Raw genomic sequence first — 22449 nt, 5'->3', positions numbered from 1 at the left:
ATCTGACAGCTCAGGCATTGTCAGTTTCATCTAGAACAGTTTACAAATTTGGAACCTAATTCTGTAAACCCTTAATCATTTGATCAATCCCATTGAAGACAATGGGACTATTTGCATGTCTATGGACCACTTTTGTGGTAAGAGTTTCAGGAGTCTGTTCTGTTCTTATAAAGGAAGTTGAATCTCCCATTGAAATGCAATGTTTAGGTACAATATCATAATGCAGTTTAGGATACAGTTCTACTTAAAAATTGTCTTTTAATAAGTCATACATACGCTGAAATGGCTCCTCACCCAACTCCCATCTTCCATATAAACAGACTGAATTACTCCATATTTTTTGGGAAAGTGAGTAGTTAAACATGTTGATGTTTGTATATACAAACACCCATTTCATCACTGTACTGGAAAATATAGCTGAACTTAATTTTCTATGGAATTTGAAGAAAGTTTAACAGCCCCAATTGTTTTCTGTGTTAATCAGTGTGAACCTGAAAAAATTACATGCCTTCTAAAAGAAAAGAATCAGTCCATACTTACTGAAAAAAAAAAATCCTTCCAACTGGTCTTCAGAAGAGTGCGACAAGACACATACATAACCTCATGAGCAGAAGGTGGGGAGGAGACCCTCCCCCATTATGACCAGCAAAACAATAATAATAATTAATAATAAAATCTCAAAGAGGCAGAGGTTCACAGATTTGCAAACCTAAAAATCTGTGTTATGCTTTAAATCACCTCAGCACATACCAGGTCTATGAACATTAAAAAGTAAACTGCAAAGGAACACTGAAGCCCATTAACCTGAATGTGTGCCAGCCAGTATGCCCTCAATGACTAAAGGTGCAGTCACACCTGAATAGCTAAAAATTAACCTTGCCCTTTTAGCTAAAGAGAGTCATGTCACTGGCTCCATCTCTGTTGTTACATAACAGATAACAAAACTCCAGTGGGGCATGGCACTGGAACATAGGGTCTCAGGTACGTGGTGTGATTTTTCAGAATCTCTTTTGGGAATAGTCATCTTGGTATCTGAAGTTTATGAATATTAGCTATGTTTACTACATGTTTGCTCCTGTGGTAATGCTCACAAGATATTTAGCCAGCACATGAAGGGACAAGTCAAGTTGAATGGCCCATTAAGGAACACTTAGCTCACAATGGACCCTGGAAAACACCTGTCTACACTTAATGGACTTTTTGTGAATGTTCTAACTAGAATATGGATGGGGGTGATGGACATGTAACCAGCCCATGTGACTCCAAACACCATCTTTCACAGTAAGAACAGATTTCCCTTTACTTGGCACTTGGCAGAAGCTAAAAAGCCCTGGCCTGAAAACATATCCACTTTGCCTTTTTCCTGCTCCAGTCTCTTTCCTGCTCCAGCCTCTGGACTATAAAAATATACTCATGGGAGCATTCTGACCAAGGGACTGAGGACTTTAAGGTAATCTGGAGCCTTCATATTTCCTTGATCCTTTGCAGATGGATTTATGCATTGGATATAGTACAGAGACTGTTCTAGCCTCATTGATTGCTGATTTCTCCCTTGCAATGAACAAAGATCAGATGTCTGCTTTCTCACATGATCCAGCAGCCTTTGATACTTGTGGTATAAGTAATGTAGGCTTTGCTTGATTGGTTTTGTTCTTTCCTTTCCAAATGTCAAATCCTGTTCCCGTTGAACTCCATAGCAAAACTCCTTTTGATCTCAATGGGAACAGGATTTGGCCCCAAGAGATCAGTGAATGTGATTTTAATCAATTGCTTATTTGACCAGAGGCAGTTCACATGCATGTTCTGCCAGGCTGATTTTGATTGCCTCTCCTGTATGTCATGCTGAGGAAAATAATAAAACAATTTGGGCTGGAGTTCTATCAAGATGTACATGGCACACACGCAGTTCTATGCTTCTTTTCTATCAAACCCAGATGCTTTCCTAATGCCTGATGGAGAGCAATACTTAGAGAAAGGCAACCGGGGAGAAGCTTAGTTTGGGGGAAGCTTACTTTGGACATAAGGGAGGCACTGATAGTATGTTAAGGGAAAGTAGGGGTGATTGTCCTTCCTATTCTTCTTTCATTTAAGAAGTTTTAAGAAGTTTTCAATTTGGGGTGCTGCTGGATCGTCAATGACATCTGGAAGTACAGGTGGCACCAGGGGCCCAAAGCATCATTTTACAACTGCATCTGTTGTAAAATTTTAGACAAGTAAGGGGGCTGTCGAAGGGGATGGGAAGAGCATGGGGGCCCCAGGCTGGGGCCAGGGCGGAGTCACATGGAGGGTCAAGTGGGGAGGTCACGTGCCCTCTCTTATGTCCCTCCCATGAGTGCAAGAAATGATTTCTATTTGCACCACTGCTCTGCAAACTCACAGCAATGTCTAGCATTGAGGTGTGGAGGTACTGCCTCTCAGCTCCTGGACATGCCCCTCTCCTCCATAACCCAGGTTGGCATTAGGGGGTGCTGGGTTGCAGAAAGTACAGTAGAATCTCAGAATTACAACTGGCTGGTCAATCACACACCTCATTTGGAACCGGAAATATGCAATCAAGCAGCAGCAGAGTCAGAGACGCCCCCTTCCCCCACCCCAAAAAAAACAAGTACCCCAGTACTGTGTTAAAAATACACTACTAAAAATAAAGGGAAAGTTAAAAAAAAAAAGCTTTGACAAGGAAGGAAACTGTTTCTGTGCTTATTTCATTTATATTAAGATAGTTAAAAGCAGCATTTTTCTTCTGCATGGTAAAGTTTCAAAGCTGCATTTAGACAATGCTGAGTTGTACATTTTTGAAAGAACAACCATAGTGTTTTGTTCATAGCGAACAACCTCCATTCCTGAGGTGTTCGCAAGTCTGAGGTTCTACTGTACTGCTCATACCCCAGACACACTGCATCTGCCAGTACCCCAACCTCATGTTAGGGAGCACTTTCTCCCCTCCCCCAGTTTGGCGTTATGGGCTACTGTGCTCCAGGAGGTGCGACTCTTCATATATTGCCCCATCTCCTAGCAAGCAGGTTGGCGTAAAGGGGGTTTTCTGCTGTTAGGGGCAGTGTTGTTCATCATGCCCTGGCCCTGCCTCTTCTCCCCCACACTCTGTTTTGCCACTGGGAGGTGCTGTACTACTTAAGGTATTGCCCTTCATATTCTGGCTATGCCTCAGATTTCTACACTTCTCTAATATTGGGGGTACTTGACTGATGTTGGGTTGCCTTTTGTTCCCTGGCCATCTCCATCTCCTCCACACCACAACCTGGCACTAGGTGCTGCTAAAAGTGTCACCTTTTTTTTCATATCATGCACCTTATCTCAACACCTCAGGCTGGCAGTCATGAGTGCTGTGTTCTCAGAGAAGCTGCCCTTCATATCTTGCACGTCAAATCTTTCTATACCCCCAACTTGCTCCCCCCATTGGGGGCCCTATCTCAGAGGTGTCACTCTTCATGACTGGGCCACATCCCATCTCCCTACACCCCATCCTGGAGCTAGGGCCACTGTGCATCTGGGGGACCATGCTCCATTTTCACACACTGCAGTGCAGTGTGCTGTTTTTCACATCCCCTTACTCCCAGCTCCTTTGAAATGAACACAAGAAAGTCAGTTTCTGGAAGGGTTTTTTGTTTGGTTGCTTTTCTTTTTTAAGAGCTTCATATATATATTTATATATATAAATTATTAGAATGCATGTTGGGGGCTGGGAATGTGGGGGACTTTGGGTATTTTTCCATAGCTTTTTTTAATGTTTTAAGTAAATATATATATGGGGACAGATCGAGATATACAACTGTGAGATCAGACACACATACACACACGGATTGGAGAGTCACAAATCGCAAAACCGCCACGTCTAATGGGATGTGCATGAGTTAAAATACATCAATTGGAATGGGTGAAGGGAAAGGGGCAGCCACCATCTTGAAAACAGTCCCAGGATATCCTGTGTCTCTTGACTACATCAATCCTCCCAAGTGGGCTGGGAGGGAGAGGGACAATTACCATCTCAAAAACAGTCCCATGGTGCTTTGCACCTTCTGGCAATGTTTGTTCCCTCAAGGTGAGAGAAAATACAGCCACCTTCTTGAAAACAGTCCCGTGGTGCTTTGCACCTCATGGCCAGGCCCAGTCCCTCAAGAGTTGTGTGGGAAAGTTACACTGTCCATTCTGAAGAGTTCCAATGGTGCTTGCATCTCTTTGCCACATTCACTCCTGAAAGGGGTTGGAGTGTGAGAAGCAGCACTGCCCATTTTTTGAAGAGTCCCATGGTGCCTTGCACTTCTAAGCCATGTCTTACATCAAACAGGGTGGGATGGGGCCAGTTGGAAAAGCAATTCCATCAGGGTTTGAGTGCTTGCCTCTTGGCCATGTTTGCTCACTCAAAAAAGCAGAAGGGGCTGCCACCCTGTGGAGAAAAGTTTCAAGATGCTTTCCACCCTTTTTTTTTAAATTGAACACAATCACTTTTAAAAGAGAAGATGGAGCAGCAGCCATTTTGAATCCCCATGATTCTTTGTACCACCAGCTCTTTGCAACACCAACTTTGTCTCTTTCAAAGTCCAGCCAGTGCTCCAAGCTTTTTGTTGGTGTTTTACTCCCTACCCTGCTTCTCTCCCCTCCCACACTTTGCTCCCAGGGTGGCTATCTTGTTTTCTCCACCCCTTCTTGTCTTGCACGGTGCTGAGTAGGATCAGGATATATCACTCTACAGCTTCCCCTCCCCCAGGATTTTGTTGGTTGGTTGCTCCCCTGGAAAGGGAGACATGATGATGTCATTGTGAGGGTTGTGGTCCGTTTAAAGGGGTTTGTCACTTTCTTTCTTCAGGTGACTGGGCGAGGCAAGGCAATAGCAGAATGAAGGGAAAAGATGGAGAAAGAGAAAGAGGATTTAATATTGTGAATTGTATTTATTCATTTATTCAAGTCAATTTAGTCCCTGATAAAATTGCTGGCTCAGTAACTGAATCCTTGGCAAACCCCCAGAGCAGTACAACCCAGTCACTTCTGAACACACACATACTGCTCCCCTGCAATGTGCTCTCCCTGTCCCGGAGACAGCCCCTCACAGAGGAGAGGGGGAATCCAGCTCTGTGGCCCTTTCAGTCCTCTGACAACAAGGAGAACAGTTAGTAGTGCCAATTGTGCTGCCAGCTTTTGTGAAGCAGGCATTTGCTCTTCCTAAGAACAGGGCTGAGACCTCACACACTCATTTAGCATGAGGGCCATGGAAAGCCAACAGATATGAATGACTTTCAGTCACTACCAACCTGAGGCCATAGTGGAACTGTTGCACCCTAGAAGTGAAAGACTCCATATTCCAGTCCCCCCAAACCTGGGATCTGATTGGAATTGGTACCTTGAGGCAGGGGACCTCCTATCCCATTCCCTTATCCCATTAGTTTCCCCATCCTGGGGCCAGATTTGAACCAGTGCCCCACAGGCAAAAGGTTTTATATCCCACTCCCCCGAGCAGTGGGTTCTACACACCTGTAATAATCCTCCTGTGTAGGGAGTGGCACTCCATGCAGAGGGTGATGGGCGTGAAGCCATTGCTGCTGCTCCAGAGCCAGACGCTGCAGCTCTGCTGACTGTGCATGCATGGCCTGGAGCTGATGAGCTGCGGACATGGGAGCAGAGAGAGATCCTGGCAGGTCCCTGTAGGGGGCAGCTACAACCAAAGAAAAGCAAGAAAAAGAACACATCATGTCATATTATCAGTCTCATCATCATCCACTCCTCCCTGACTCAATCATGCCCCACTAGTAGAGCTCCACCAATGTTGCTCAATCCAGACTTATTGCACCCCCCAGTCCAGTAGTCCAACCCTGGGTTCTCCTCTCACAGCTCCGCCAGTGCCTTTCAATCCTGACCTGTCAGCACCCTGATTTTCCAGTTCTGATGTGACAGCACCACACAGCTATTAATGCACCTCAGTCTCTCACTGTTATCCCAGTTCTGCTCCCTCTAGCTGTGTTGATGCCCTTCAGTCCTGCCCCACAGCTCCCTCCAGTGTTCTTACCAAAAAGTTGGTGGCGCAGCACCTCATTCTCATGTAGAGGGTGAGGAAGGAGTGGGTTGGGGATGGTACCAGCTGGGTATGGGATCCGAGTGAGATGCGACCCCGAGGCCAATGGGTCAATAAGGGGGTGAACAGAGGCTGAGGCTGGGGAGAGAAGATATCCATAGGTATTCTGGGCTACGGAAGTAGTGGAAGAAAGTGAGAAACAAAGGGGGAAGGAGAGAGAGACACACAGCCAGGCTGTTCTGTACTAGGAGCAGAACCAGGTCAAGGTCACCTGATAACAGCTAATCACTTTTAGTCCCATTTGTTTCTGTATTTGTTCCCTGTATCCACACTAGCTCACAGAAAACTGTTCTGCAAGGCCACATGCAACACCCTCCTCTGCAACCATCACTGGAGTTTGGCATTTGGGCACTTCCAGTACCCTCCAGTTCCAGGCACAGCCCTCTGGAGCAGATATGCAGCATAGGTGTGAGGCCACATATTGCATGCACAACATAAAGCCCAAATGCTGCATGGGCTACATTTAAAAAATGTCCATTCATTTTGGGTGCCTCTGTTTTTGGATGCCCAACATGCAGGCACTCCAGATGGCAAGTACTTTGTACTAATCAGCATGTTTCTATTTAGTATGGTAGCTGCCTCTTCTGGATGCACATATCATTATATGGTGTTAGATGCTGGAATGCTGGTCGGAGGTGCAGAAGTAAAAGGGGAATAATGGACATTGATTTGCTCCTGTTATCATTTTGATTGGTTCTAACTGCTTTGAATGGGGCCGTCTGTGGATCTGTGCTGGGGCACAGATCTACACAAACGATCCAGATGCCAAAGCATATGGTCACCAGGTTCCCAACAGATTGGTATGGCTGGCACTGCTGCTTTTGAGTGCTCAAGGGGATATGGCACTTCCTCTCTTTGGTACAATTATTTTCTAGTATTGGGTAGGTGGGGTTTGTTTTCTTGAGCTTGTCATTGCTGAACTTCTCCTTTTCCTTTTCTCCTTTAGGATGCTGAGATATAAATGCCCAGGACCCAACTTTGATGGGAGGACATTCCTCTAGGTCTCTCTGTGTAGCCCAGCCATCAAACTTCCCCTGCAAAGTCGTCTCCCAACTTAGGCAATAGGAGACATCAGGAGGTGAGCAGAGAACTGGGATTTCTTTGGGCATAGGGGTGTGTCTGCGTCTATAGTTACTAGTGCCCTTGGTTTCACTTTTTCAGGTCAAGGAGTCTGGGAACTGCAGCCAAGACACTGCCCAAATCAGCACCCAGTAAGATAAGAGCAGCCATGTGGTGCTGTATGTGCCCGCTAGCCTCTCTCTGTTGTGCTTGCATTTTCAGGGGCTGAAACACATTGGTCCAAAAGGATAAAGACTTAAAACTTTTAAAAAATTGTACAGAGCGTTCTACACTATTAAACAGCAACATTTAAAAAAATGAAATAAAACTGCATTTGGAATAGGTCTCTATGCCTCTAATAAGATAGAGTTAGGGGGGCTGGGCTGAGCCAAGACTAGCCAAGGCTGCTTAGGCCTATCCTGAATGAGGTGGAGGAGCTAAGCAGAGCTGGGACTACTTGAGTACATGAGTCTAGTGGATGGAGAGCTTCCCATCTGATCCCACCAGTGCTCAGGGCTGTCATTGAGCTGGACATAAGCATTGAGGGACGGCACTGAGAGGGCCAAGACAGCCCGTTAAGTGGCGCTGCCTGCGCCTTCCTTCTACACTAGCACTGAGCCTGTGCAGGCTGAGCCGATTCTAAGACTTGCTCAAAAGCTAAAACCAGAGCTGGAAGCACCTACATTTTCTGGCATACACAAGAAAACCAGTAGGAAAATGAGTCAATGAGACAATCTACAGGGGGAAAGAGAGCACTGGAAGCTGGGGATCCCACCCTGAGCCCTTGCACTCCCCTCACCTGCATGAATGGCGTCCTGCTGGTGCAGATGGAGATGGGAGTGGATGTGCGAGTGCTGGTGATGATGGGGCGTCACATTGAGCATCTGCAGTCGGGCCAGGGGGTCATTGCTCAGGGCAGCTACCCGCTCTGCATGTTGCCGCTCAGCCGCCAGTCGCTCGGCATATGACATATCAGGACGCAGGGCTGGGCCGGTGGCGAGTGCCAGCCGCTCCCGCTCCAGGTGGCCCAGCCCTGGGTGGAAGGGGAAAGCAGGGTGCAGGCCAGGGGCTGCTTGCAGAGCCAGCCCCCCATGGCGCGGGAAAGGATCCATGGCAGCAGCAGGCACAGCATGGAGCTGCTCCAACTCAGCTGGCTTGACTTCAAAACCAGGCTTGAGACGCTCCCGCAGGTCCCGGTCCCTCAGGTCTCGTTCCCGGGCCTCCCGTTCCCTCAGCTCCCGTTCCCGTGTGGCTGGATCACTGCTGTAGATGGCTGGCACATTATAGCCCAGCAGGCTGGGGTCAACAGCACCCAGCGGCACATAGAAGGGGTGATTGCGGTTGCTGGGGGACATGACATGGGGCCGAGCATACTCGCTGAGCGTGCGCAGAGCTGGAGTGTCGGGGCCTAGGTACGGCGGGACGGTAGCCACGGCACTGCCTTGCTCAAAGGATGGGCGGTGAGCAACAGGGCCGAGAGATGAGCACTCCACTGGCCGGCCCTCTTGAGCCATCTTCTGCAAGAGAGCAGAGAAGCTTGTCAGTGTTGGAGGCTAACAAGAGCCTCCCCCAGCAGGGGGCACTGTGATTCCCTAAACATCACCCCTTGCTCAGCCCCATTCTCCCCAGTGCGGTCACTGCAACACCTACCACACTTCTCTCCAACTCTCTCTCCTTTTCTCTCTCTCTCTCCTTCTCCCTCTCCCGCTCCCTCTCTCGCTCCTTCTCCTCCCGGGCCTTCTGTTCAGCCTCCCTGCGGACCTTCTCTACTAGATCCGCCCGTTTCTTGGCCAGTTTGGAGCCATCCAGGGGCACAAAGTAAAGGTCTGTACGGGAGCAGGAGTTGAAGCCACGATCTAGGTGTTTGTTGAACCTGTGGAGAAGAACAGAGGCATAAGTGTCAGAGTGTGAGAGAGATGGAGGACTGGGGGAATAGTGGGGGCTGGCACAGCCTGGAAATGTATCGAGGAAGGTGGCGGTGTGCAGGGATCTTGGAGCCAGTGAGGGCTGTGGAGAGTAGCTGTGCCCCACACACCTGATACACCCCTTGCCTTGCTGTGTCCCCTCCCCCCGCAGTCCCCTCTGTGCAGGGTGACTACCCATCCCTTATTTTAAGGGACCATCCCTAGACTTACTCATACTACAAATTCATGAAATAAGGAAGGACAGGCTGAATCAACCTTAGCAGAGCAGCTTCAAAGTAACTGTTGATTAGACCCTGTTTTCAATGTAGAATTCAGCCTGAAGAAACCTAATCTTTTAAGTAGGGCTGTAGATTAATCGCAGTTAACTCACACTATTATCTCAAACAAATTAATTGTGATTAAAAAAATTAATTCGATTAATCACAGTTTTAATTGCACTGTTAAACAATAGAATACCAATTGAAATTTATTAAATATTTTGGATGTTCTTCTACATTTTCATATATATTGTATTCTGTGTTGTAATTGAAATCAAAGTGTACATTATTTTTGATTACAAATATTTGCACTCTAAAAATGATAAAAGAAACAGTATTTTTCAATTCACTTCATACAAGTACTGTAGTACAATCTCTTTATTGTGAAAGTGCAACTTACAAATGTAGATTTTTTTGGTTACATCACTGCACTCTTTTGAGTACAAAACAATGTAAAACTTCACAGCCTCCAAGTCCACTCATTGCTACTTCTTGTTCAGCCAACTGCTAAGACAAACAAGTGTGTTTACATTTACAGGAGATAATGCTGCCTTCTTCTTATTTCTTACAATGTCACCAGAAAGTGAGAACAGGCATTCGTATGACACGTTTGTAGCTGGCATTGCAAGATATTTACATGCTAGATATGCTAGACATCTGTATGCCCCTTCATGCTTCAGCCACCATTCCAGAGGACATGCTTCCATGCTGGTGACACTTGTTAAAAAAAAAATGCATTAATTAAATTTGTGACTGAACTCCTTGGGAGAGAATTGTATGTCACCTGCTCTGTTTTACCCACATTCTGACATATATTTCATGTAATAGTAGTCTCGGACGATGACCCTGCACATGTTCATTTTAAGAACACTTTCACTGCAGATTTCACAAAACACAAAGAAGGTACCAATGTGAGATGTCTAAAGATAGCTACAGCACTCGACCCAAGGTTTAAGAATCTGAAGTGCCTTCCAAAATCTGAGAGGGATGAGCATGCTATCAGAAGTCTTAAAAGAGCAACACGCCAATGCAGAAACTACAGAACCCAAACCACCAAAAAGAAAATCAACCTTCTGCTGGTGGCATCTGACTCAGATAATGAAAATGAACATGCATCGATCCGCACTGCTTTGGATTGTTATCAAGTAGAACCCGTCATCAGCATGGAAGCATTTCTTCTGGAATGGTGGTTGAAGCATGAAGGGACATATGAATCTTTAGCACATCTGGCACGTAAATATCTTGCACCACTGGCTACAACAGTGCCATGAGAACGCCTGTTCTCACTTTCAGGTGACATTGTAAACAAGAAGTGGGCAGCATTATCTCCTCCAAAGGTAAACAAACTTGTTTGGCTGAGGTATTGGCTGAACAAGAAGCAGGAGTGAGTGGACTTGCAGGCTCTAAAATTTCACATTGTTTTATTTTTGAATGCAGGGTTTTTTTTGTACATTTGCAAGTTCAACTTTCATGATAAAGAGATTGCACTACAGTACTTGTATTAGGTGAATTGAAAAACACTATTTCTTTTGTTTTTTACCATACAAATATTTGTAATAAAAATAAATATAAAGTGAGCATTGTACACTTTGTATTCTGTGTTGTAATTGAAATCAATATATTGAAAATGTAGAAAACATCCAAAAATATTTAAATAAATGGTGTTCTATTATTAACAGTGCGATTAATTGCATGATTAATCATGATTAATCACGATTAATTTCTTTAATTGCTTGACAGCCCTACTTTTAAAAAAAACTAACCACAAAGCTCAAAAAAATTTCTTTTTTGGTATTGTCTTAAGACTGCACTGAATTGCGCACCTGAAATCAAAAATCTTGGATGTGGCTTCATGTTTGAGACTGTTGTTAAAACATACTAAACATTCAGAAGTTTCTCGACCCCAGACCTGTTTTTGTACTTGTAACACAGGTAAGGAAATGCGAGGAAGAATTTAGAAAACTTCTGGAAAGGGAAAGGTTCATTAATGACTAAGTAAATAGCAAATGCTTGCCACATATGGGCACTAGTATGTTATAGCAAAGAGGGTTCAGTGAATACTGTGTGCAGGGGAAAGGGTGGGACTTCGAAACACGGTAGCCAGCTCCTTCTTCCAGTTTCTAAAACTTATGGAATTTATTATGTCCATTTCTACCTCAAATGCAGCAGCGGAAAGAATATTTTTCTTGTGTAAAAAGACTTGCTAAATATTGATTCTGTTAAGGCTGAGCTTCAAATTAAAGTTTATTTCAATTGTACATGTAAAGAGTTTTATGAATTGATTTCAGAACAAAGATGTATTGAAATGTATGAAAACTGATAAGAAGCACCATTTTAAACAGCACACTGAAGCTTATGATATTTGTATTGTATACATGAGGACATTAGAAACATTCACTTGAGAGACAAATACATGATATGCTAAGGGAAATGGTGTTTCCTAAAATGTCCCTTAAAATAAAGTGTTGTCCCTTATTTTTCATATGGTTTTCACTTACTTGCATCCAGCACCCTACCTCTGTGGCTCAATCTCCTTTCCCAAACATACAGGGTGAGATTCTCATCCCCTCTCCCACCACTGTATGCCACTGTGGCAGCTTATAGGTACCATAAACCAAAAAGCTAGGGGAAAATTCCTGGGTATAGGCACTGTGTAGGTCTGCAACTATCCTTCCCAACCCCTGTGCAAATTGCGTTGCTCTAATTTATGCTGGGGGCTGCAGCGACCCAGCCCTTCCTGGATGCCCAGCAAAAAGGCCCACCCTCCGGATAGGTCACTCTCTTTGACTCCAGTGGGGGTTACTTGTTGCTGCAGGCCCTGGAAAACTGCCCTCCCTTCCTCCCTCCCCTTCTTTCTCTGTCTCCATGTTCCTCCTTCTGTCTTATTTTTCCCTCTCTGTCTCGTTCTTCCCTGCTCACCTGGCTGACTGGCTGGCATGACTTGGTACGTCCACCACTTTGGGGGCTGGTGAGGGACTCCGTGCCGGCGGCATTGGGCTCTCTGGGGGCTCGTACTCCTCTGACGGCTCTTGCTTGATCTGTGCAGCGCTCAGTGGTAGCGGTGGTAGGGGGGGAGCAGGGGCTCCCATACCGCCAGGCAATGGGGGGCCAGTGGGAGCAGGTGAGGGGGCCTTGTAGCTGCCAGCTGCCGGGGAAGAGGTCATCCTGTACCCAGGGGGCGTGGCTGCACGGAATGATGAAGCGGAGGAAGAAGGGGGTGAGCCCGGCTTGTAGGGAGCTGGGGGCTGAAATGTGGGGGCAGGTGAGCCTGCCCGCTTCCCGTAGGGGGCCACAGTGGAGGGAGGAGCAGGGGGTGACACCGTCTTGTAGGGGGCTGAGGAGGAGGCCATGGTGGCTATGACGGTGGAAAGAGTGACAGAGGCAGAGGTGACTGGCGGGCCAGCTCCATGCGCAGGTGAGGGTGGAGGTGGTGGAGGGAAGGCATAGGCAGCAGGACTCTGCCCTTGGGGGTGAGCACAGACACCTGGGTATGTCCCCTGGGAAGAGGAGGAGGAGGAAGAGGAGGCTGAAGGAGCCTGGCTGTATGTGGCCTGGCTGTGGGGTGGGTAGAGACGTAGCCCATAGGCAACATGCGAAGGGTGATGAGTGCCTGACTCCAAGGGGTGGGAGTAACCTCCAGGTGGCTGGGGAGGAGTTGCTGTGGCTGGGGAGACCCCCCCTCCAGTGCCATGGCCATGGTGGTGCTGCTGTGGTGGCTGTTGGGAGGGCTGGCCAGGGAAGGAGGCAGTGGGGTGGGAGCTGGTGTTGCCCAGGGGGCGGCCATAGGGTGGTGGTCCCTGGCTCCACACAGGCTGGGAGGGCAGGGAGGGCTGGGTGTACTTGGGGGGCTGGCTGGAGACGGAGAGGCCACTAGGTGGGGGGAAGGCATGGGCATACGAGGCACTGTAGCTGGGCAGGGCCTGGGCAGGGGGAGGTGGAGGGTACTGAGCAGAGGAGCTGGGTGGAGGGGGGGCATAGGGGTAACGTGAGGGGGGTGGGGCAGGTGCCTTGTCCTGCCCCATCCCGTGGGGTGATGGGAGGTGCCCACTCAATGCCTGCCCCACCATCCCAGGCGAGTTGGAGTTGGTGGACGCATTATTCAGTGGGCGCAGGGCTGGTGGGGGAGGCAGGTTGGCTGTGACATGGGGGAAGGAGGGGGCAGAAGCTGGGGGTGCTGCCAGGGAGTTGCCTGGGGGAGTCTTCTGAGGGGGTAGACCCCCTGCCACAGAGGCCAGGGAGATGGGTGTAGTGGGTGGTGGGTTGTGTTTGGCACCGAGAGTCTGTTCACGTCCTCCCGGCACTGGGAGCCCCCCCCCTCCAGTAGTGGCTTTGGGCCCCCCCTGGACCACATTGGCAGAGGGATAAAGAGGAGCATGTGCAGCAGAGGAAGAGGAGGCAGGTGCTGGTGGTGCCTGGGCCTGGAAAATCCTTGAAGCCTGAGTCTCAAGTTGAGAGTGGTAGCCACCTGCAGGGGCCTGAGGGTGGACCTCGCCTGCTAGGTTGAAAGCTGACTCTGGTGGACGGGCTAGGCTGTCAATTGGAGGGATGGGTGGGGGACTCTGGGGGAACAGTGAGGGATGACGGTAGGAGTGGGAAGGCCCTTGGGACAGCACAGAGGATGAGTCTGAGTCATTCTCCACGCTGCCTGGGCTGTAGACACTGGGCGAGGTGCTCCGGTTATCCTGGTCAATGTCCCGTGGGTCACTGCTCATCTCATCATTGAAGCTGTGGCCATCAAGGCTGTCAACATCCGAGGGAGACTGGGGACATGGTAGCTCCTGAGATAGAGAGAGGAGGAGATATCAGACAGACCCCAGAGGATGAGCAAAAAAGTTAACCCTTTCTGAGCCCCAGAGATTCTCCTTTCTGAAGTTCTCAGCCCCTCGCTATAGGAGCTGAGAAGGAAGGTCACCCTTTTCTGACACCCCTCACATGTAGTCCCCAGTGACTCTCCTCTCTGGAGCTCTCTGAGGGCACCAAAGGAGGCTCTGAGATGCTCCTCCTATGTGCCTATGTGGTTCCTTCATATTACGTTTGTTGTGTAAAGAGCAAGAGACCCAACAGGGACTGAGGAGTTTCCTCCTCTGAGTCCTCATCTCAGGCTCTCTGCAGACCCAGGCAGACAAAACTGCATAGTTACACTCGGGTCACGTTTAAAAGGTCATCTCTGTAAGCAGAAGGGCAAGAAACTTACTTCTCCAAAAAATGAAAGCGGAGATTCTGGAAAATGTGAATATGTTCTGCAGGCCACACTAATACATCATGCAGGCCAGATGTCTGATATCTCTGTTACACAGGAAGCATGGTCTTGTAGTTAAGGTATTAGACTGGGACTTGGGAGATCTGAAATAAATCCTTGCTCTGACACAGACTCCCTGTGTGACACTGGTCCAGTCACTTCATCTCTCTGCGGCTCTGTTTCCTATCTGTAAAATGGTATTAGTATTCTGTGGATTGCAGTTGTGTGTAGAGACCCCATTATGGATCAGGACCCGCAATGTGCTAGGTGCTCTACTCACATATAACAAGAAGGTCCTGCTCCAAAGAGCTTAAAAATCCTGCACCTGTCTTGTCTATTTAGAGGTAAGCTCTTTGGAGCACAGCTTTTTCTTACTGCGTGTTTGTACAGTGCCTACAGCAATGGGCCCAATCTTGGTTGGGGCTTCTAGACACCACTGAAATGCAAACAATAATAAGGAGAGGGAAAGGACTTGGCAAAGATCGTACAGTGAGTCGGGGAAAGAGCTGAGAATAGAAAGCAGGAGTCTTGATTCCCAGTCCCCTCTGCTCTAAACTGTTAGGCCCTAGAGCCCTCCCAGAGCCAGGAAGAGAATTCATGAGTGTTAATGCCAGTCCCCTCATATAACCACTTAACTAGAATCACTGTAGGGCAGTTCCAGACAGTCCAGACACACAATCAGTATCCCTGAATTGACAAAGCAGCAAGCTAGCTCATCACATCCAGGGCTGCGTGGAGGTCCTAGACTAGCTGGCTGAGGCAGACCTAAATCCAGCAAGTGATGATTTGTGGCCAGCACGGTCTCAACCCCCGAGGATGAGCTGGATGGAAGGCATGCTAGACGTGACAGGGATATCCAACCACCTCCTGCCCCAGAAAGGGAAGTGCTCGGACTGGGCCAACCCCCTGAAATGTGGGAGGAAGCCTATTCATGGGTGAGGACTGTCTCCTCTTGCTTGGTAAAGCCTGTCAGCCCACAACTAACCAGGACTGGCCTTACCATGAGGCGAACTGAGGCGGCTGCCTCAGGTGCCAGACTGGAGGGGGAGAGTGGTGTGGGACTGCATCACTTGGACCCAGAGTGTAGAAAATTGTGTCTGCTGCTGGTGCGTATGTATTCTCTCTGCTCTAGATGCACAGAGATGGTGGAGTGCTGTGCTGGAGGAAGAAGGGCACAAGAGACATAACAGGCAGGCAGGAGAAAAGGTGAGAGGGAATAACAGAAAGCAACAGGAGCTGCAGGGAGAGAGAGGAGAAGGAGCCTCTTATGTGCCTCTTTAGCACCCCCAGGAGCATGGACTGATTAACACCAGCTTCTCAGGGAACTTCCTGTTTCCTGCTGCTTCCCTGAACCCACTTGAGAACAGGCTGTCAACTGAAGTAGCAGGAGCCAGTTAGGCCCTTAAGACGCTGATATCTTCCCTCACTCAGGCCCTGCTACCAGCCTGCTTATTTGTCCCCTTCAACTGAGTGTTGAGAGCCACTATACCTGGCACAGAACAGCTGTCATGAGTGAAAGAAGAAAACGCCCCTCTGGGGCAGCATTCAGAAGAAGAAAGAAAGCAAAGGAAGCTTTTCTAGCTAAGCAGGAAGGAGCTCTCCTGAGATACATAGACACAAATGCCTGATCTTCCAGTTAGAGTGCAGGTGACCTGGCAGCTACTGCAGCATCCATATCTCCATCTCTCAAATGGATGTAACCATGCACATTCCTGAAGAAAAGTGTAGATCAGAGAAGAGTGTGTTGGAGGCACAAGAAATAGCTGCTGCTGAGTCTACTTCCTTAAGTCTAGATGATCCAGGACTGTGGACCCACTTGCGCAGTCGCCTGAGGGACTTCCTTGAACTGCATGGGCCACAGTAGGTAAAAAAAATTCATGTTCCACAAAGACAATGAAAATAGAAGTTTCCATCCAACACATTACTGGCGTGAAATCCCCAATGGTGACAAAGTGGACAGGCTTATGTACTCAAAAACCCAGAATGCTGCATACTGTTTTTGTTGCAAACTCTTCCAGTCTAATGTTCCAGCCACATTGGATTCTACAGGAACAAATGATGATTTAACTGGGAATTGGTCCTGCTTTGAGCAGGGGGTTGGACTAGATGACCTTCTGGGGTCCCTTCCAACCCTGATATTCTATGATTCTATGAAAGGGCTGGAAAAATCTGGCATGCCATGAGAAGGCAGCAAATCACCAGAGAGCATTCCATAGGTGGAAAGAGCTTGAGGTGAGACCAAGGTTAAAGGCCACTGTCATAAATATAAAGGGAAGGGTAACCACCTTTCTGTATGCAGTGCTATAAAATTCCTCCTGGCCAGAGGCAAAACCTTTCACCTGTAAAGGGTTAAGAAGCTAAGATAACCTCACTGGCACCTGACCCAAAATGACCAATGAGGGGACAAGATACTTTCAAATCTGGAGGGGGGGGAACAAAGGGTTTGTCTGTCTGTGTGATGCTTTTGCCGGGAACAGATCAGGAATGCAGCCTTACAACTCCTGTTAAGTTAGTAAGTAATCTCGCTAGAACATGTGTTAGATTTCCTTTTGTTTAATAGCTGGTAAAATACCCAAAACCTAGTACTCCATGGTACTTCAGATCAGCTGTATGTGCCAAATTATGGAAACTTCCTTAAAATTGTGGCGCTGATGGCTGAGTTTGATGCTGTACTCCAGGAGCATCTAAGAAGCATCACCACCCAAGAAATGTACACACACCACTGCCTTGGGAAAACAATTCAAAATGAGATCATACAGTGACCGGCAACAAAAGTCAAACAGAAGATTGTGGCAGATCTCAAGTCAGCAAGATATTACTCTGTTATTCTGGACTGCACACCTGATATCAACCACACAGAACAAATGACTTTAAAGGTGCATTTTGTAACAACAATAGAACCTAGTGAAAATGTCCCTGCAATGATGACTCCCGAGAACATTTTCTGGAATTTATTGACATTGATGGTACTACAGGAGCTGGTATGACAAATGTGCTTCTTAAAAAGCTGGAAGATATGAGAATTGCGATAGCTGACATGAGAGGTCAGGACTACGATAATGGTACAAACATGAGAGGAAAGAACAGAGGAGTGCAGACACGGATCAGAGAGTTAAACCCTGGAGCTTTTTTTGTCCCATGCAATTCTCATTCATTGAACTTGCTGGTCAGTGATGCAGCATCAGCTTCTAGTGAGGCTGCTGAATTTTTTAATGTAATTCAAAGCATCTATGTATTTTTCTCTGCATCAGCTCATCGATGGCAAATTTTGAAGCAACATCTGGGAATATCCTCTCTGACACTGAAACCACTGAGTAATGGGAAAGTCAAGTGGGGGAGATAAACCCTATGAAACACCAAATTGGGAAGATAGATGATGCCATAGTTGCCATTATGGAGGATAATGCTATGACAGGAACTGTTCGTGGGAGAACAGTAGCAGCATGAAATGGAATCACCAGAAACATACATAACTGCAAATTTCTGTGTGGCTTAGTGTTATGGCATGACATACTGATTGAAATAAATATTGTAAGCAAGAGTCTCCAAGGTGTTGATCTTGATATATCTGGAGCAATGGAACAACTGGGCAAAGCAAAGCAAAGTCAGACCTACAGTCTTACCGGTCAGATGAGGGATTTCAAAATGTTCTGAAGAGTGCACAGAAGTTGGCAGAGGAACTTCACACTGAAGCTATTTTCCCACCCATTCAAGAATACAAGAGTCACCGAAGAAGAAATTTTGATTACGAGGCATGGGATAATCCCATAAGAGACCCCAAACAACAACTCTAAGTTGAATTCTTTAACCAGGTGCTAGATTTTGCAATACAGTCAGTTGAAGAACGTTTCATGCAGCTCAGGGAACAAAGCAGTATATTTGGGATGTTGTATGATATTCCAAAACTCCTCACTATACCTGAAGAGGACCTACAGCAGCAATGCAGGGCACTAAAGACAGTGTTGACACATGATGAGATGAGCGATATTGATGCGAGTGATTTAGGTGATGAACTGAAAGCCCTTTCAAGATACATTTCAGCAGGATGAACTCCAAAGGCTGTTCTGGAATATATGTGCACAAATAAGATGACCACCCTCTTTCCCAGTGTTTTTGTTGCTCTGCACATACTTCTAACATTTCCTTTAACAGTTGCCAGTGGAGAACGCAGCTTCTCCAAGCTGAAGTTAATAAAACACATCTACGCTCCACAATGACACAGGAGAGGCTGGTCGGCCTTGCAACCATCTCAATAGTGCATGAGCTGGCCCAGACTGTGGACCTTCAGGAAGCAGTTCAAATCCTTGCAACCAAGGCATGGAAAGCACCACTTTGATTATTCAAACAGATAAAAATGCCAGTGTTTACTATGCAGACAAGAAAAGTTACATTTGCTGTTCAGGCGTTTGAAAGTGTTACTTAAAATTTTTGAACAAGGCATTTTAAGTTGTTAGTTCTCCTTTACTGGGGTAGGTAGCAGAGTAGCACCATGAGAGGAGTAGAACAGGAAGAAGGCAGAATTGATACCTTTCAAAATTTTGGCCCAAGCAAGGAGGCCAAAATGTTGTGGGCCGGCCCTGCAATCAACACACTGGTGTGATCCAGTGCAGCCAGGGCAGCGGGCTAGACAGGTCCGCGGGCCTGATCCAGCGCAAGAGGGAGGGAGGGGAACTCCCAGAGCCTTTTTTCCTGCACCAGACCATGGAGGTGTTTGTGGGGTGCGAAGGAAAACTCACCTCAGTTTTGGTTTTCTTGGGGGCATTGCTGTCCTCCCCTTCACTCTCTGAAATCTCCTCCATCCGGCCCTGCTTGCTACCCTTCGGGGTGCAGGACTCCTCCACCCGTCCTTTCTGCAAGGGAGAGAAGGGAGGGGTCACACATGGAGCTCCTTCCACAAACTCCCACAGTGCGTGAGAGAGAGCTGACATACAAGTGATTTATACACAAAATGACAGATTGGACAGATTGACACAGGACCCTGGAGATTTACGAGTCATGGTTTCTCTAGGACGTCACAACCTGGCAAACACAAACACTGAAAAGGGTTGGTGGGGGAATAACCTCTTGGTAAAATGGTGGGGGGATAAGCAGGTTCCTGAAGGCAGGGTGGAAGAACCAATCCCTGCCAGGTTCTTGGTGGACCTCACGGTACCACTCAATATCACACTCATGTTTCCTACCTTAGTGGTTTGCCGGGATTTCTCAGTTTTGCCATCACTGCTAGAGGTGCTGATGCCACCTGGGGAGGCTCGGCCCCGTGACCTGAGCTCCTCTCGGGGTCCCGGAGTCTCCTTCTTCCGTCCACTCCGCATTGACATCTAAAATGAGAGAAAACACACTGAGAGTGCCCAGGGCCATTCTTACCCATATGCAAAGTACGCAGCTAGTTAGGACAACAGGAAATTTGGGGCACCAAATTTCCTGGTGCCCTGCGCAGCGGCATACTGCTCCAGCCACTGCTCCGCCCCTTCCCACCGCTGCTCTGCCCCAGCACCGCCCTCACTTCACCCCTTTCCCAAAGCCCCCACCCCACTCTGCCCCACCCCCACCCCACCCCTGCTCCAGCTCCCCCTCTTCCACCCCGCTCCGCCCCAGCCCCGCCCCCACTCCCCTGAGGAGTACAGCAGGGCTGGGCCTGCACTCACTGGCGGCGGGAAGTGCAGCGGCCTGGCCCAAGCCATGCCGCCGATGAGTGCTGGGGGGTGGTTCCCCCCGTTCCCCTAAGCCAGCCCTGCCCCCCCCCACGAGGGGGCTACGTAGGGCCCCAGAATAGCTAGGGACGGCCCTGAGAGCTAGGGACGGCCCTGCTATGCAATCCCTGCCCCACCTTCCAGCTCTACTGAAGCCCTCAGTACTGACCCACGGCATCCCACTGCTCCAGTCCTACATTCACCACATAGCTTTGCTGATGCACCTCAATCCTGACCCACAGCTCTCCTTCTTTTCCAGTCCTTGGTTCCCCACCACCTCCTCCCCTTTCACATACCGAGTCTTTGTTCTGTCGAGTCTTCATTCTTTTGGGTGTGGGACCCCCATTCTCCTTGGCCCAGTTGGATGAAAACATAAATTTATGTCACTTTCCCCCCCTTCCGCTGTTCCCCGGGAGACTGAGATGATGGCCTCAGGGATTCGGGCAAGGTCAGCTCCTCCGGAAGGGGGGGCTCACTCCAGAGATACTACAGGTTCTTAGTGGACCCTGAAAGACAGAGACCGAGACAAAGACAGAAAAATGGAAAAAGAGAGTGAGTTGTGTGTATGAGGCCATTTCACACCAAAATCTCAGCTTGTGATATAAATGCCAAAAAATTACTACTATTGCCATATCTTTTATATATAAGCCTAGGGATCTTCACTAATAAGAGATAATACTCTTAACGCTTGCTCACTGAAAGTCCACAGAAAATTATTTAAGATTATTATCTCTTACTCCCATTGTAGTGGAGTGGTACCCATGTGATGGAAGGAAATCGGTCCCCTCACTATTTGGGGTGTTGAATTTTTACATTATCTCAAATTGTTTTTTACATTTTATTTCACTGGTTACTTTTTTATTTAAAGGGGGATTAAAAAAAAAGAAACTGCTTAAAAACGTTAGCATTTAAGTTCACAATCATGATTCTTCTGACTTTATAAGCAGCTCTTTGCAGCTGGTTTCAGTGCAGTCCTGACCTTACAATACTCTTGCCCAGTTACGTTAACAGTCATAGCTCACCCAGAGAAATGGTCTCCAAGTGCTCTTTGCTGCCAGTTACATTATGGAAACTCAGCCCCCACAACACACACACCCATGAATGCAACACATCTGCAACACACATCTGCAACAAGTTTATTATACAGAGATGCTGACAAGTCCTGTTCACGTTGTACATCTGCAGGGGTGCCCAATATACACAAGCATATGCACTTTAACTTGACTTTGCAAGCCACAAACGAAATCTGGCCCATTTAACTTTGAATCTTTCCTCAGACCCCTCTGATCCCTGAAGTGTTTTCTGTGCCTCTTCTCTGAGCTCTCCCAGCTTGTCACTGTCTTTCTGGGATTGAGGGGTCAATGGCTGAGTGCACAATTCCAGGTGGGGTTTCTCCTGAGCCACACAGAGAGAGATTTCAGAGTAACAGTCGTGTTAGTCTGTATTCGCAAAAAGAAAAGGAGTACTTGAGACTATCCCATCTCTGCTCTGGGACATGCGCCCCATCACAGACTCTATCCCAACGGTGGATAGTTCCCAGAGAGAAAAGTAGACCTAGTGGATAAGGCATTAGGGTCAAGAAGTCAAAGCCTCCATTGCATCTGAGATGACTAACTGACAGCTTTGGGAATGAGCTGGGGTTTAATGGGTTAGCACAGGGACATTGGGAATCAGGATTCCTACAGTCTCTTCCAGCTGTGGGTGGGGAGTGGGTCCTAGAGGATTCTAGCAAGGGAAGTGAGGATACTCTAGATTCTATTCCCTGCTCTAGCAAGGGAGTTTGGGTCTAGTGGGTAAAAGCAAAGGAACTTGGAGTGAGGATTCCTGGATCCCATTCGCAGCCTTGCCTTTGACTTGCTCTTTTACCTTGGGAACTTCTCTTTCCTGTATCTCAATTTCCCCATCTGTAAAATGGGGATAATAATCATAGAATATCAGGGTTGGAAGGGACCTCAGGAGGTCATCTAGTCCAACCCCCTGCTCAAAGCAGGACAATCCCCAATTAAATCATCCCAGCCAGGGCTTTGTCAAGACTGACCTTAAAAACTTCTAAGGAAGGAAATTCTACCACCTCCCTAGGTAATGCATTGCAGTGTTTCACCACTCTCCTAGTGAAGAAGATTTTCCTAATATCCAACCTAAACCTCCCCCACTGCAACTTGAGACCATTACTCCTTGTCCTGTCCTCTTCTACCAC

At 47.7% G+C, this 22449-nt stretch overlaps 1 protein-coding gene across 5 annotated transcripts in view; it reads right to left on the bottom strand.

The window, feature by feature from the left end:
• Positions 1-3604: 3604 nt before the first annotated feature.
• The window catches only part of ATN1 (atrophin 1), a 72563-nt gene continuing 53718 nt past the window's right edge, over positions 3605-22449 (bottom strand). For 4 of the 5 annotated variants that reach the window (XM_073312103.2, XM_073312083.2, XM_073312093.2 and 1 more), the window contains 9 exons: positions 20549-20758; positions 19743-19880; positions 19299-19412; positions 12243-14101; positions 8792-9014; positions 7941-8658; positions 6017-6193; positions 5485-5665; positions 3605-4826 (listed from right to left, as the gene is read on the bottom strand). In XM_073312103.2, the coding sequence (XP_073168204.1) occupies positions 4793-4826; positions 5485-5665; positions 6017-6193; positions 7941-8658; positions 8792-9014; positions 12243-14101; positions 19299-19412; positions 19743-19880; positions 20549-20626 (3522 nt within the window). In that variant the 5' untranslated portion in view covers positions 20627-20758 and the 3' untranslated portion in view covers positions 3605-4792. The remainder of the gene's footprint in view (positions 4827-5484; positions 5666-6016; positions 6194-7940; positions 8659-8791; positions 9015-12242; positions 14102-19298; positions 19413-19742; positions 19881-20548; positions 20759-22449) is intronic. The other variant, XM_073312111.2, reaches the window with a different exon arrangement.

The sequence above is a fragment of the Lepidochelys kempii genome, chromosome 1 (assembly GCF_965140285.1).
Source record: "Lepidochelys kempii isolate rLepKem1 chromosome 1, rLepKem1.hap1, whole genome shotgun sequence".
NCBI lineage: Eukaryota > Metazoa > Chordata > Testudines > Cheloniidae > Lepidochelys > Lepidochelys kempii.
This window is presented reverse-complemented; position numbering and strand designations above follow the sequence as displayed.